General features: G+C 45.1%; 1 protein-coding gene and 1 pseudogene across 1 annotated transcript; both read right to left on the bottom strand.

Annotated features, from left to right (window-relative positions):
* Positions 1-2,356: 2,356 nt before the first annotated feature.
* Positions 2,357-4,206, bottom strand: LOC103445768 (2-methylpropanoate--CoA ligase CCL4-like; annotated as a pseudogene).
* A 4,295-nt stretch (positions 4,207-8,501) lies between these two features.
* LOC103445777 (glucan endo-1,3-beta-glucosidase 7-like) lies at positions 8,502-10,099 on the bottom strand. The gene has a single exon (XM_029107233.2). It carries the CDS (start codon positions 10,075-10,077, stop codon positions 8,941-8,943), a length of 1,137 nt encoding a protein of 378 aa, XP_028963066.1. The 5' UTR covers positions 10,078-10,099; the 3' UTR covers positions 8,502-8,940.
* Between the last annotated feature and the right edge of the window lie 4,428 nt (positions 10,100-14,527).

Genomic DNA, 14,527 nt, shown 5'->3' with positions numbered 1-14,527 from the left:
AATGAATAAGCACGTGCTTGGTTGCACTTGTCTCCACATGTTTCAAGGTATTATTTTCATTTCCTTTATCTGTTCCTCAGGCAGATGTGGCATCTTCTCGAGTTCCTCATCTCAGACTCCTTCTGCTGAGTTGACTGTGCATGCTGCATTCTTCTCTGCTTGTTTCTTCAGGCAGATGTGGCAGCTTCTTTGGAAGTACAGCAGCAATGGGAAATGAGTACTCGAGAGCAGTGCTAGGTAAGCAATCAGGGAAGGGTTCCAAGCGGTCGGTTCCTTACCCGAGTTTGAGTGGAGGTTCCGGCATATTGTTTTCTTTATCCTTGTCTTTGTAAGTAAGAACAAGGACAAAAGAAAGGACAGAGAGAACACATGATATGAGATACTCTTGCTTTCTACCCTGGTGATATGAGATATTTTTGCTTTGGAGTCATTGGCTTACAGAGGTACCCCAAGGAATAAGGAACACTGGGTGACTCGAGAGGCTTTGTTGGGAAGGCATTCTCGGAGATGAAGAAATGTTCTGTATGTCTGCCTTGCTATGTAGGGTAAAGGTGGACATTTATATGGATTAATAACCGGTACTGTTCTTTCACTCTTGTCGGCAACCGTTGGATGATTGAACAGTAAACTTCACGTGCTTTCTCCTTCACCGAAAATCTTCGACAAATTGCTCGTGATTTGCGCAAAGTTGAGTGTGCATATGACAGGTGTTGACGAGGCTGAAAAAGACTGGCGCCTCTTCGATATCTAGGATCGGCGCTTCGACAAATTGCCCGTGATTTTCGCAAAGCTGAGTTTGCGTGTGATGGGTGCCGACGCGTCTGGAAAAGCAAGATGCTTCTCCGATTTCTGAGCTTGCCTCTTCGATTTTTGAATGGCCTCTTCGAATTCTGAGCTCGCCTCTTCGATCTCTGAAATCCCGTCGAGTGCTGATTTTTTATAGAGGCACGTTGTTTGTTTCAAAGCACACTTGAATTTTCGCTTGTGAAAACTCCCTTCTTGCACTTCTAAGATCTTGATTTGTCCGATCTCTTCTTTCTTCAACACTTTGAAAATATCTGGACCCTCCGACCGTCGTTTTGACTTGAACCTTGGTGAAGAGGCAGTCCCGCCTTCTCCAGACAACATATGGCGCCCATCCTTCATATCCCCTACTGGTCCTCTTACCGTTGGGGATTCGGTGGTGAAGAATGATATGACCGCTGCGGTGGTGGCCCGAAACCTTGTCACTCCCAGAGATAACAGACTACTTTCCAAACGGTCTGATGAGTTGGCTGTTAAGGATTATCTGGCTCTCAGTGTGCAGTGTGCAAGTTCTGTGTCTAATATGGCCCAACGCCTATTTGCTCGAACCCGTCAAGTTGAATCATTGGCGGCGGAAGTGATGAGTCTCAAACAGGAGATTAGAGGGCTCAAGCAGGAGAATAAACAGTTGCATAAGCTCGCACATAGCTATGCGACAAACATGAAGAGGAAGATTAACCAGATGCAGGAATCTGATGGTCAGATTTTACTTGATCATCAGAGGTTTGTGGGTTTGTTCCAGCAGCATTTACCTTCGTCTTCTGGGGCTGTACTGCGTAATGAAGCCTCAAATGATCAACATTCGGTGCCTCCTTCTCCTGGGGTTCCGCCGAGTACTGAGGCGCCATCTGATCAACCTTGAAAATCCCCTCTTGTAAATTTGATTTGTCTTTTTTTTTTTTTTTTTTTTTTTATGGCATGTGGAATGCGAATTTATGTAAAAATTTTTTTACACAAATAAATAAAAGATGGGCTTTACTAAATGCTTTATATATATTCATATGTTTCTCATGGTGCCAGATGCACCACCACTTTTTTTTTTTTTCTTTCTTTTGTCACATGGTGCCAGATGCACCATCATCATTTTTTTTTTATTATTATTATTTTTTATTTATTTTTTATTTATTTATTTATTTATTTTTATTTTTTTTATTTTGTAATCATGCACCCACTATTCTTTTTTTTCATATGGTGCCAGACGCACCATGCATTTTTATTATTTTATTGTTTTATTTTATTTTATTTTATTTTATTTTTCTTTAATCATGGTGCAGTGTTCCACCATATATTTTTTTTATTATTTATTTTTTTTGTATAAATTTGGATGACGGGATGGGGAATTTTGCAGGGAGCGGAGCAAGGAGGGCGCAAAGATGGTGCTTCGAGCTTCACGACCGGCTAGTCGTTTGACGGCGGTCGTTGAAGTTCTTTGCTACTAGGGTTGTCATAGTGACGAGCTCGAGGGAATCTCTCAAGACACCCTACTCCCCCAACGAGCTACACTCTACCCAACGAGAGCCTCGCCGAAGATCTCTGCCCATCAAGAGCTCTATCATCCGTCAATCAACATCGACGTCAAAAGCCCAGCCACGAACTTCATTGTCCTGCAAGCTTCAGGGAGCACGACTGTCCTCACTATTTGCTTCGACTTCAGCCTCGCTCTCTCAGTCGCCGGCAACAAATTCCACTTCCTCTTCTACGCGCACGATACCACCAGCCCCGCTGTTTCGGTCAACCCATAACCGTGACTCACCACGAACCCAGGGACTCGGTCCGGAACAGAACTGGAACCGGCAGCGGAGCTCCGGTGGTCAGGGTGTGAACCGGGTACTCGAGCTTTTCGGTTCCGGACGGGACGTTTGTGAGCATGTTCAGCACCACCGGCGCACCGCACATGTGGGTAACTCGCTATCGTTTGATCATGGAATAGATTATTTGGGCGTCGAACTTACGGATGCAGATGTTGGTCCCATCGACGGCTGCCATTTCGTAGGGGTAGCTCCACCCGTTAGTGTGGAACATCGGTAGGGTCTATAGGTACACCGGCTGTTTGGGTACACCCCAGTCGATCAGGGAATCGACGGCGATGATGAAGACGCCTCTGTGAGAGTGAACGACTCCCTTGGGAGACGATGTGGTCCCCGATGTGTAGTTCAGCGTCATCGGAACCCACTCGTTTGACGGCGAGACCCACTCGAACCCCTCGTCGCCCCTGTCCACGAGGTCCACGTACGTGCAAAGGAAGTCATCGAGTGGTGCTGCGCATGACGGCGCGCCTGTCCAGGCGGGTGTTGATGTTGTTGAGGATGGCGCCAGACATGGGTACGGCGAAATGGAGCTTGTACATGGCTGGGATGTTTGGGGAAAGAACAGACACCACGTTGCCTGTCTTGATACCAAGGGATGATATAGAGGAAGCCACGCGGAGACATCGACGATGGGTCTGTGTCCAAGTGTAGGTGGTGTCTCCGTATATAACGGACGGGCAGTCGCCGTAGACGACGGCTGCTCTTTCCAGAAAGTCCAAGGGTGTTAGAGGAGATGAGTTTGCTGACGTCAATTTGGTGAATGCCGATTTTGTGGTGCCCCGAGGCGACCTTGCGGGAGGCGAGCTCGACGTCGGCGTAAGTGAAGGTGTCGCCGTTGTTGCCGTTGATCAAGCAGGGGCAGTTCCATGAATTGGGAGATGTTTTCGAAGCAGTAGATGTGAAGAGGGAGGTCTGCGATTGAATCTTGGAAGTGTGGACATCGTGGCTACTTACGAGGATTTGGAAGAGTAAGAGCACCGGTGGGACGCATGAGATGTAGCGGGTGCTGCGGGAAAGGATGATTTTGCCGTCGTCGTTGGGGCCGACGATAAAGGTTAAAGGGTTGAAGAAGGTGATGTCGTGCTCTCTCTGGGAGAAGCCATGGAGACTTGGGCGTGGTTCTTGCTGTTGCAGGCGGAAGAGAGGAAGAGACCCTTTGCTTGATGGGCTCCAAGAGCCTGACGGCGATGTCGAAACCATTGTTGGCCCAAAAAACATTGTTGTGGTGGAGTGGGCCTATGATCGAAGGGACATTCCTCCCGCCAACAGGAGACGACTTCTGACTGGGCACTGTTGGTGAGTTCTTGGCCTGCTGAGATAACAAAGACGATACTTGGCCAGCTTTATTTCCTGTGGAAGTCGAACTAGTTATCCTGGGGCTTCCACCAGCACTCTTAGCCATTGATGAGGTTGTGGTTGTGGGTGAACCGACCATTACCGGAGGAGATGAAGACTGATTGCTACTGGCAGGCCGTAACCCTTGAGATTGGGTTGAAGCCTTCGTGCTGGCAGCAAATGAAATATGTGTGTGGCTATAAGGAGGAGGTGTTCGAAACCCTGAACTCGATGAGGAATACACGGACTTGGCATCCATGGTGCTCGAGCTTCGAAAATGACTAATGATGCTCCTTCTCCTCCGCCTCCCACCTGAGATCTCGGCTGCTTGTATTTCTTGTGTTTGATGTTGTTTTGCTTTTCCACCGCCACGTGGTTATGGTGATTAGGGTTTTGCTGGCATGGATCCTGGCATCGCAGGCCAGTAGGCCGAGTGCGGAGAAAAGCTTCCATCTTCTGATTTTATTTTTATTTTTTTTTATTTTTTTATTTTTTTTGTTTTTTTTTCGAAGAAAGTGTAATTTAATTTTTTACAAAGAAAATTGCAAATTTTCTTAACAAAATAAATTTGTAATAAAATTGACCTTCTTTAATAAAACATTGATTCTTTTTAATTTGATGTGACTGAACTCGAAAATTTTGAACATTCGAGCTGACTACGTACCCCTCCAAAGAAGAGATCAAGTCGTAACGTAGTTCAAATACATACATATATTTTTTTTTGGTATTTTCTTTTTTTGTGCCGTTTGCAGTTTCAGCTCATGCAGGCAAGGAGCGTTGGTGTTGCCTTTTATGCTCGTGCAGACCAGGAGCGTTGATGTTGCCTTTTATGCTCGTGCAAACCAGGAGCTTGGGTGTCCTGCAGTTTAGGCTCTTGTGGACAAGGAGCTTTGTGAATTTGTCAAACGATCCTGTAGAGGCTTTCCTTGCAATTTTCATAGCAATGAGTCTTGACCGAGTGATTGAAGAAGTCTTCAGGAAAGAAATCGTGCATCGTGATGGGGATGGACGACCTATGTGTCAAATTTTCATCATCTTCAACCCGTTCACGTTGCTTTGAAGGTTGACAAGAGCTGTTTTGCCCCCTTTCCGATTGGCGGACTTGTGGAGGAGACATACACTTCTTGTGCAATTTCTTAGGAGTGACTTGAGTCCATCCTTCAACTTTGCTTGTCTTGGAGGATGCCCCCAACGGTTGAGGTAAAAACCTTGAGTCAGAAGAGCCAGAAGTGATGGTGGTATAGTTTGACTTCACCACATCGTCAAGATCTAGCTCGATGATTCCTTTCTGAGCCAGCTTCATGATGAGATCTTTCAGCACGAAGCATTTTTCTGTCGGATGACTGATGAAGCGGTGGAATTTACAGTACCTTGGATTGTCGGTACGATTCATCTTTTCCGGCCATCTGCACTTAGGCAAACCGATCACCTTTTTGTCCAACAGGTCATCCAGCATGGCAACCACATCAGAGTCGGGGAATGGATAAGTCTTCTCCTCAAGCTCCTTCAAAGTGCGTCTACGCATCTCTTGATCACGAAAAGCTTCGATTTGAATCGCCTTGCCTCGTGTGGAGATTTTGACGGGAGATGTGTTGACCGTCATCGCTTCCTTGGTGGGTTTCCATGCAGCCTTCTCCACCTTTGTCTTAAGAACTTTGTCGTTCTTGTAGTCGGCGATCGGTTCCTTCTTCCCATGATAGGCGATGCTTAACTCCATGTCATGGGCGCGAGTGGCCAATTCCTCGAAGGTCCGTGGTTTAATGCCTTGAATGATGTATTGCAAACCCCATTGCATGCCTTGGATGCACATCTCGATTGAAGAGGTTTCCGAGAGCCTGTCTTTACAATCGAGGCTTAGAGTGCGCCATCTATTGATGTAGTCAATGACTGGTTCGTCCTTCCACTGCTTTGTGCTCGTTAGCTCTAGCATGCTCACAGTGCGGCGGGTGCTGTAGAAGCGGTTGAGGAATTCCCGCTCCAATTACTCCCAGCTGTTGATGGACTCAGGCTCTAGGTCCGTGTACCACTCAAAGGCGTTTCCTTTCAGCGAGTGCACAAACTGCTTGGCGAGGTAGTCCCCTTCGGTCCCTGCGTTGTTGCAAGTTTCAACAAAGTGGGCCGCGTGCTGTTTCGGGTTTCCCTTTCCATCGAATTGCATGAACTTTGGCGGTTGATAACCTTTCGGCATCCTTAAGGCGTCGATCTTCTTTGAATACGGCTTTGAGTACAACCCGGATGTATTTGAGCTCCTTTCGTACTGTGCCTTGACGGTGCTGGCGATCATCTCCTGCAGTTGCTGGATAGAAAGAGATCCCATGAGTGCCGCTGCTTGGTCTGGCTGCGGCTTCACATCGATATTCTCCACTAGAGGCTCCTCTTCTGGGTTAGGGTTATCGTCGTCCTGTGGCTCCAGTCGGCTGACGAGTGCAGTGATTTGCAAGTCTTTTTCTTCCACAGTTCGGGTTAGCCTTGCGATTGCTTCATTCATTTGAGCCAGCTGCTCATCGATTGAAGTTGCTCCAATGGTCATGACTTGCATGGCTGAACTGCCGCTCGAATCGGCATTGGAGAGCATGGATTCGGAGTATTTCCTTGGATTTTCGCCCCTTGGTGAGGCTAAGGTGATCAAAGGCTCGTGCCTTAGGTGCTCTTGTTCCCTTGGCAGAGTTGATGCAGAGGTGAAAGAGGCGGCAGAAGTAGCTCTTGCCTTGCTTCGAGTCGTGATGCCTAAAGGGACACCACTTGCGACGATGACGCTCTTGTTATTTGCGCCAGTTGCGGGAACAGTTTGAGCCTTCCTTGATGCCATTAATTTTGGAAGTGTGCTCGAATTTCTTGAACGGAGAAAGAGATGAGAGGTAGAGATTGTCCCACCGGGCGTGCCAATTTGTGAACACGGAAAATTCCTGAAACGAAAGAGACAAGAACAACGTGCACAAAATAATATTTGTGTATTTGATGATTTAGGGTTACAATCTCTCTCTATTTTGATCCTCTGATTCGATCTCCGTAAGGTATTGATTTGTGGATGTTTTGTTGATCCAAGGGTCGTCGAGGCTTGATCTTGGATGAACTGTTGGAAGTTTCTTCAAAGGGCCATGGGCTTAATCTTTGAAGGTGGATTTGAGCGGATCTTCAAGGAGCCGTTGGGGCTTGATCTTGAGGATGAGTGTTTCTTCAAGGGCCGTTAAGGCTTGATCTTGAATAACGGTGATGAACGGATCTTCAAGGGCTTTTGGGCTTAATCTTGAAGAACAGTGATGAACGGATCTTCAAGGGCTTTTGGGCTTGATCTTGAAGAACGGTGGTTTGTTGATCCAAGGGCCGTCGAGGCTTGATTTTGGAAGAACGATGAACGAAGAACGAAGAACACTTTCTTCAAGGGCCGTCGGGGCTTGATCTTGAATTGGTGGAAGATTGTTGATCCAAAGGGCTGTTGGGGCTTGATCTTGGAAGAACGATGAACGAAGAACGAAAAACGAAGAACACTTTCTTCAAGGGCCGTCAGGGCTTGATTTTGAAGGTGGATGATTGTTGATCCAAAGGGCCGTTGGGGCTTGATCTTAGGATGAACGATGAACGAAGATCGAAGATCGAAGAGAGCTTTCTTGATTCTTCGGGAACCTAGATACTTGAGAGCTTCGGAGTTTCAGAGTTTCAGAGCTTCAAGAATTTTGCCTAATGATTTTGGTTCCCCTAAATGAATGAATTAGCCTTCTATTTATAGAAATTTCCAAGGCCTAATTTTGAATATAATATCCCAGATGAAATAAGTCGTTTCTGCCAGGTGTTGACACGTGTCCTGTTTGATGACTTTTCCAACTATTTCGATTTTTTGTTTAAACACACGCTACGTGTAAAATTTATGTAATACATGAGCGTTGAAACTTTGATTTATCCGTCAACATTTATTTACCGAAATTTCGATGTCTACAATTAGGTTTAGCAATCTTGGGCACAACATATTATGCAATTCGAAATTTGTAATTATAATATATTTGACCTATTGTGATCATTAATTTGAAACATCATTTTCGTTTTCAATTATCTTGTACTAATAAAATGATAACTCTCTTCATTTTTACGAATAATTGTGTCATTAATTTTTTTTTTTATTCTTTGCATGTTATTGGTTTATATACATTATTTTTATAAAAAAACTAATGAAAATAGCTTGAAAACTTTGAGTTTTAACGATAATGATAAAATAAAATGTAAAATGAATAATATCATGATTGACTTTTTAGTATAAAAATGTGATTTTTTATTAAAATGAATAGTACCGAATTTTTTTCGTTAAAGTTCCAAATTGGGCAGTAAAAAGGTAGACTTTACAGGATGCTAGTCATTTTCCATGTACCTAGTACTAGACAAGGGTCCATTAAAATTTCAATTCAATCTGCAGAACTTATGACACCCAAATTCCCAATCCAATTCAATCTGCAGAATTCAATCATCTCAAAAGAAACTAAAGCATGAAACTTGCAACAATCACACAACAAATCTTCAATTAAACATTGCAGCCAACCAAGATGCTAACTTTCAGTTTTGAGATTAAAAATTCAAACCATCCAAACATCGATTTTCTCTGCAAAAACATCCACTAAACTCTGTTCATCACAAGAAGACTAGTGGTGCAATTGGCTTTATCACAACCACCATTTCGTATACAAAATACCCTAAAAACAGAGTACAAAAACAGGAATTCCTTTGAGCAGCAATCCAAACTGAACAAATTGAATCCCCAGGACCATCTAAGAATCAAAATTACCAGTTAAGTAATCAACAACAGTTTCTTCATATACCCAATTAAGTAATTAGCAACAGCACCTCCATGAATCGAAAGCTGTGCTAGTCACCTACTAATCAAAGCAAGTAATTGAACCCAATTCACAGTCGACTGTGCGGATCAAAGATCTCTAAGAACCCTCCAAGAATCAACAAATCGAGCTACCCAGTAATGAAATTAAGCAACTGAATCGGAAAAGCAACATTACCAGGCAAGTAATGCAAACACCAAGAGTTGCCCAACCGCCATGATCAAGATATCAAAGAAACCTCCGCAATCCGACCCAGAATACTGAATCTCCTTGTACTTGCTGGTCAAATTTGGGTAAAGAATCCCCCAATTGCGCCCCTGCTTCACTTGCTTGTCGAGCAGCTCGTAAATGTACGTCTCGGAAACCCCTTCTCTCCTCAGCGGCGTTCCCTTTCCGGACCTCAAATGACACAAAAGCCCCTTGATGTACATCTCGGCGTAAACCGGGTTGGCGTCGATTTCGGCCGGGTCGGTGCTGAAGCTGGGCCACCCAGTCTCGGTCACGATCACCGGAATGTTCTCGTATCCTGCGACAGCCATGGCGCTGATGACGGCGTCGACCATCATGTCGAAGAGGTTCCGGTACCGGACGCCGGTGGTGAGGTCGTCTCGGAATCCGAATGGGTGCTCCTGAAACAGGGGAAACCCGATCGGTATCTCGCTGCGCATCTTGTACAGATTGTAGGGGTAGAGATTGATCAAGAACGAGGAATTGGTGTCATGGAGGAACTGGAGGAGGGGCCTGATGACGGTGTCAACGGCCGGTTCTTGGAACTGGGCATTGGAAGGCGGGAACGCCGTGGTGATGACGTTGATGAAGGAGAAGGTGGTCGAGACGGAGATCTTTTGGATGCCGAGGTCTTTGAGGGAGAGTTGAACGTTGCGGATGGCGGGAAGAAGGAAGGTGGAGAAGTTCGGAGAGGACTCGAGGAGGTCGTTGCCGACGGAGATGGTGGAAATTTTGGTGCGGGGGTAGAAGGGGATGACGTGGATGTAGAGCCAGCGGAGGGCGTTGGAGCGGTTTGCGGCGAGGGGCGGGACGAGCTTGTTGGGGATGGTGAGGAGGAGGGAGGTGTTGGAGTAGAGGAAGGCGCGGACCATGGCGGGGTCGGAGGCGTCTAGTCGTAGCGCGGAGAGGCCGAGGGAGGAGACGGCGTGGGCAACGCGGTCGACGGCGGGAGGGGCGGCGTAGGTTGCGGCGGTGCTGGCGGAGTAGGTGGCACCGACGGTGGTGGAAAGCGAGGTGCTTCCGGGGAGGAGAGAGAGGGTGAAGAGGATGGCGGCAAGGGAGAGAAAGAAGCACGCCGCCATGGCTTCTTGGAGCTTTCTTTGGAGGGAGTTTTCTTGGGGTTTGAAAATGAAGAGGGAGAGAGAGAGAGAGAGAGAGAGAGAGTGCGAGGAAGGCGTGATGTGGAAGCCGGTGGTTGTTAGTTTGTTAGAGCTGTTGGAGCAGAGGAGTTTTGGCGCGGGAACTGGAGTTTGAGGGGGGTGCGTATTGCGCACTGGGTGTTGTTTAGTTGAGAGTGGGCTGTTAGCCGGATAGTGTCACACTCCCAAGTAATTCGGGCAGCTAAATGCTGCTGGGCTTATTTTAAACGCTCAGCCCAAGCCCAGTATCCAAAAACATTGATTCAATTCCTAAAACACTGATTAAAAAACATATTTTCAAGTCAAATTATTTTTCATGTATATTTGAACCTTAATTTCTTCAAAAGCTATTGCATTTTGTCCACGTTCTCTTGAGCTTACATAAATTATTTACGAGCTTTGGCATGGATTTAGCATTGTTTCCTTACTGCATTTAGCGCAAGTATATAGTAGAATCATCAGTCCGATCAAGGAAGACGATTAACATGGGCAGAATTCAAGTACCTAAGTTCAAAAGAGGATGATTCTACTCGACCGGGACATAGAAAATACCGGCACATATGATCAGCAAGGTCAAAATCTTAGCCAAACCATGTTTAATTAATTGCCAATTTATACTGGCAAGAAACGTTATATATAATCGAGTCTTATTTGCATCTGCACGTAAACTCCTTGGGTACACGAGACTAAACGCTTTCCACATACGATCATTGGACAACTTTACAATGTCAATCCTCTAAGCAGGAATTCGGATGAATAGCAGGACAGGAAACCACTGATACCGAATTATGGTTATCGTGGCTTGAGGTAATAAAAGGTCATCATGTTGGCGAATACAATGTCCAGCATGCAGTTCAAGCGCGTGCCGTCTCCCTCAGGACCTAGCTTTATTCGACTCATTACGTCTACTACGGTCTGTCGCGCACACGTTCATACATTGGGACTTCACAATGTATCAAGATTAGATAGATGGTCGTGTCATTGATCTTAGCTCTTTGTAAGGTTATATAATAATGTGTACTGGATCAATTTAATTAACGAGAATTATCACCCGATTTTACTTAAAACTTACATCGTTAGTCATTTAGTGAATTAATGCAATGCTAGCTATCTCATTTGAATCACTTTCATAGAGTTTGGGGTGGACAATTTAGTGTTTTTACTGACCAACCCAACCAAAATGGGTTTGGTTAGTTGGGTTGTAAACTCTAAAAATTATTTTTGAGTAAAAATTAGACTACCCATTTAATAAGTGGGTCGGGTTGGGTTGAGTTTAAGTATTATTAATAATAGAATCTGACCTACTCGAATATCAATAATTTTTAAACATACAATAGATAGACATATATAAAATTTAATAGTTATTAAACACACTTGTTTATTTAAAATTTAGTTAAATAATGAAATTCAAATATTAACAAATAGGGACTCAACAACACCAAATTAACATTATTTAAGTCTAATATGACATGCATTTTGGATTATTTGTCACTCACGGTCACTTTAAAAACAAGAAAGAAAGTAAATAATCTCAAACCTGCTTTATAATGGTTTGAGTTGATTGGTTTGTCCATTTTCTTGGATGAAAATGGTGGAATTGGGTTTCAATAATGTCAATCCGAGAGCCTACCAGGCCTATTGGTTGGCCAACGGATTAAAATCAACCCAACCGAGGCACCTAATACCCATCCCTACCAAAATAGTCTCTCACGACTTCATTTTTTCATCTCAATTAATGTTAATTTCTGCAAATATTCTCTCAATTTAAAAAAATTATTAATCATTTTTTTATCAACACTTTATTGCTGTATTGTGAACATTGTATCGAATTTATTTTATCCCAATTGGATAACAAAATACTTTTCGATTTGAGAATTCTTGCATATAATATGAAAAGGGTATCCAAATAAGTGATTGGTGTACTAATGCTTTTTTTGAAAGCTAGGAAAGATTCATTCCAGGGCACAGAGGCCAACGAAGAAAACAAGAGAGCCTACGAAGAGGCAAACAGCCAACAAGCTCAAGAAGGAAGGCAGCGTAAGGAGTTACAAACAGAGACACAACAACTAAGCTGAAGCGTCACTCCCCACACTACCACCAACAGCTAATGTGGACACGGAAGACCATCATTATTTAACACGAAAACAAGCGAAGATGGAGGCCTATCGACCCAAACAACATCACACAGCTCCGCACAACCACGCGACGTAAGAGCATCTGCCGCCGTATTGGCTGATCTTGGAACCCAAGACCAGTGACAGTTCTGGAAGGTTTCCCCAAAGAGCTTTACTCTTGCTAAAGTAGGAATAGCCTCCCAACTGCCATTCTCTATAGAATTTGAAAGGCAAGAAATCGCCTCGGAAGAGTCAGATTCCAGAATAACCTCAGATAGACCCAAAGATGCACCCAGTTCACAGCCCCGCAGCAAAGCCATAGCTTCGGCAGCTGCAGCACAGGGGGCCCGAATGTGGTAACGAGCAGTCGCAATGAAATGAGCATCAGCGTCGCGTAAAACCACTCCCACAAAACCCAAGCAAGACGTCTTGAACCAGATGGCATCAACATTTATTTTCGTAAAAGGGGGGGAGGAGGACACCACAACGGAGCACTGCCAGGAACCTGGCCAACATTCTCCGGAAACCGATCAACTTCAGAGACACAGGAAACAGCCAGGAAAGACCCCACAGAATTAGAAATGGCCAGAACAACATTTACAGGGTTGATACGCACCTTATTAAACACAAAAGCACACATGGCCTTCCAAATATGCCAACAAGTATAAGCCACCAATCTTTGGGTCCATAACAACTCAGAACGATTACCAAAATCAGGATTAAAAATAGCATGCAGCCAACTAATCCAAGAGTTAATAGCCAGCCTGTTAATCCTATAATTCAAAGCCCCACCAAACCATACAGCTTGAACCCATGAATAGATGAGGAACAAATGCTCAACAGATTCATCTTCACACAAGCAGATAGGACAGGTGGGGGAAGTGGTAGACCGCCTCCTGTACAGATTCGCATTAGTAGCCAGAATATTATGCAGAGAGTTCCATAAAAAATGGCGTATCTTAGGTTGAACATCGATCTTCCATATACAATTCCACAACTTCTCTGGGATGGATCGAACATGAGGTAGGCGATGATCTCTCGCACTCAGAGACCGAGATTGCACCCATCTATACCCAGATTTTACCGTGTACTTACCATGTTTTGTTGCAGCCCAAATCAGTCTATCACTTCTACTAATATCTCCAATAGGCGTACCTTCAATTGCCCCTTGATCAGCCACAGAAAGGAAGGGACTCAGAAAGGATAAATCCCAATCCCGAGATTGCGGACAAATTAGAGAGCTAACACGTAGGTTTCTAGTCACCCCAACCTCACCCAGCGGAGAAGGGCGCCCCGAAGGAATGGAGGGTAACCAGCGGTCAACCCAAACTCTCACATCCTGACCACCCATAATTTGCCAGTGAGTTCCCTACATAAGAAGATCACGACCCGATAGAAGGCTACTCCACGCCCAAGAGGCCCTGCCTCCTTTTTTGGCTTCCAAGAAGGAGCAATTGGGGAAGTAACGGGCCTTCATCACTCTAGCCCATAGAGAGGAAGGGTCACAAAGCAGGCGCCAACATTGTTTTGCAAGCAGCGCATCGTTGAACTCCATGAAATTTCGGAAACCCAAACCCCCAAGAGTCTTAGGGAGGCCCAAAACCTTCTTCGACACCCAGCGAATTTTATTGTCACCCATCCCCGTTCCCCACCAAAACCTAGCAACCAAAGTGTCCAGCTCATCACATAACACAGCCGGAAATTTGAAAAGATTCATTGGATAAGCAGGAACAGCTTGGACAACCGCCTTGATGAGAACCTCCTTGCCCGCCTTCGACAGAGTACATTGCTTCCACCCTTGAAGTTTCTCAATAATACGACCCTTCACATAAGCGAGACCCTGCTTCTTTGAGCGTCCCCAACAGGTCGGGACACCCAAATATGACCCCGGGTTGTCAAGAACCGGCATACCCAGAATAGATCCCAGCTCCTCAGAAACCCTCACCGGAGTATTCGCTCCAAAGAAAACACTGGACTTTTGCAGGTTAACTTCCTGCCCCGAGGCAGCACAGAAAGCCTTAAGGAGATTTACAAGATTCCTGCAATTTTTCTCATTAGCCCTCAAAAAAATTAACATATCATCAGCAAAGAATATATGAGAAAGAACCGGCCATGTGATTCCCAACTTGATACCGTCCAAAGACTTTTTTTCCACCGCAGCTTGGATCAATCTGGATAACACTTCTCCAATCAGAAGGAACAAATACGGAGATAGAGGGTCGCCCTGCCGAAGGCCTCGAGAAGGGGCAAACTTGTTGCCGGGATGCCCGTTGAGAATG

This window comes from Malus domestica, chromosome 01, assembly GCF_042453785.1.
Source record: "Malus domestica chromosome 01, GDT2T_hap1".
NCBI lineage: Eukaryota > Viridiplantae > Streptophyta > Magnoliopsida > Rosales > Rosaceae > Malus > Malus domestica.
This window is presented reverse-complemented; position numbering and strand designations above follow the sequence as displayed.

Bases quoted from the DNA above. Each gene is read 5' to 3' on its own strand.
- LOC103445777 (XM_029107233.2), bottom strand. From the start codon at position 10,077: ATGGCGGCGTGCTTCTTTCTCTCCCTTGCCGCCATCCTCTTCACCCTC.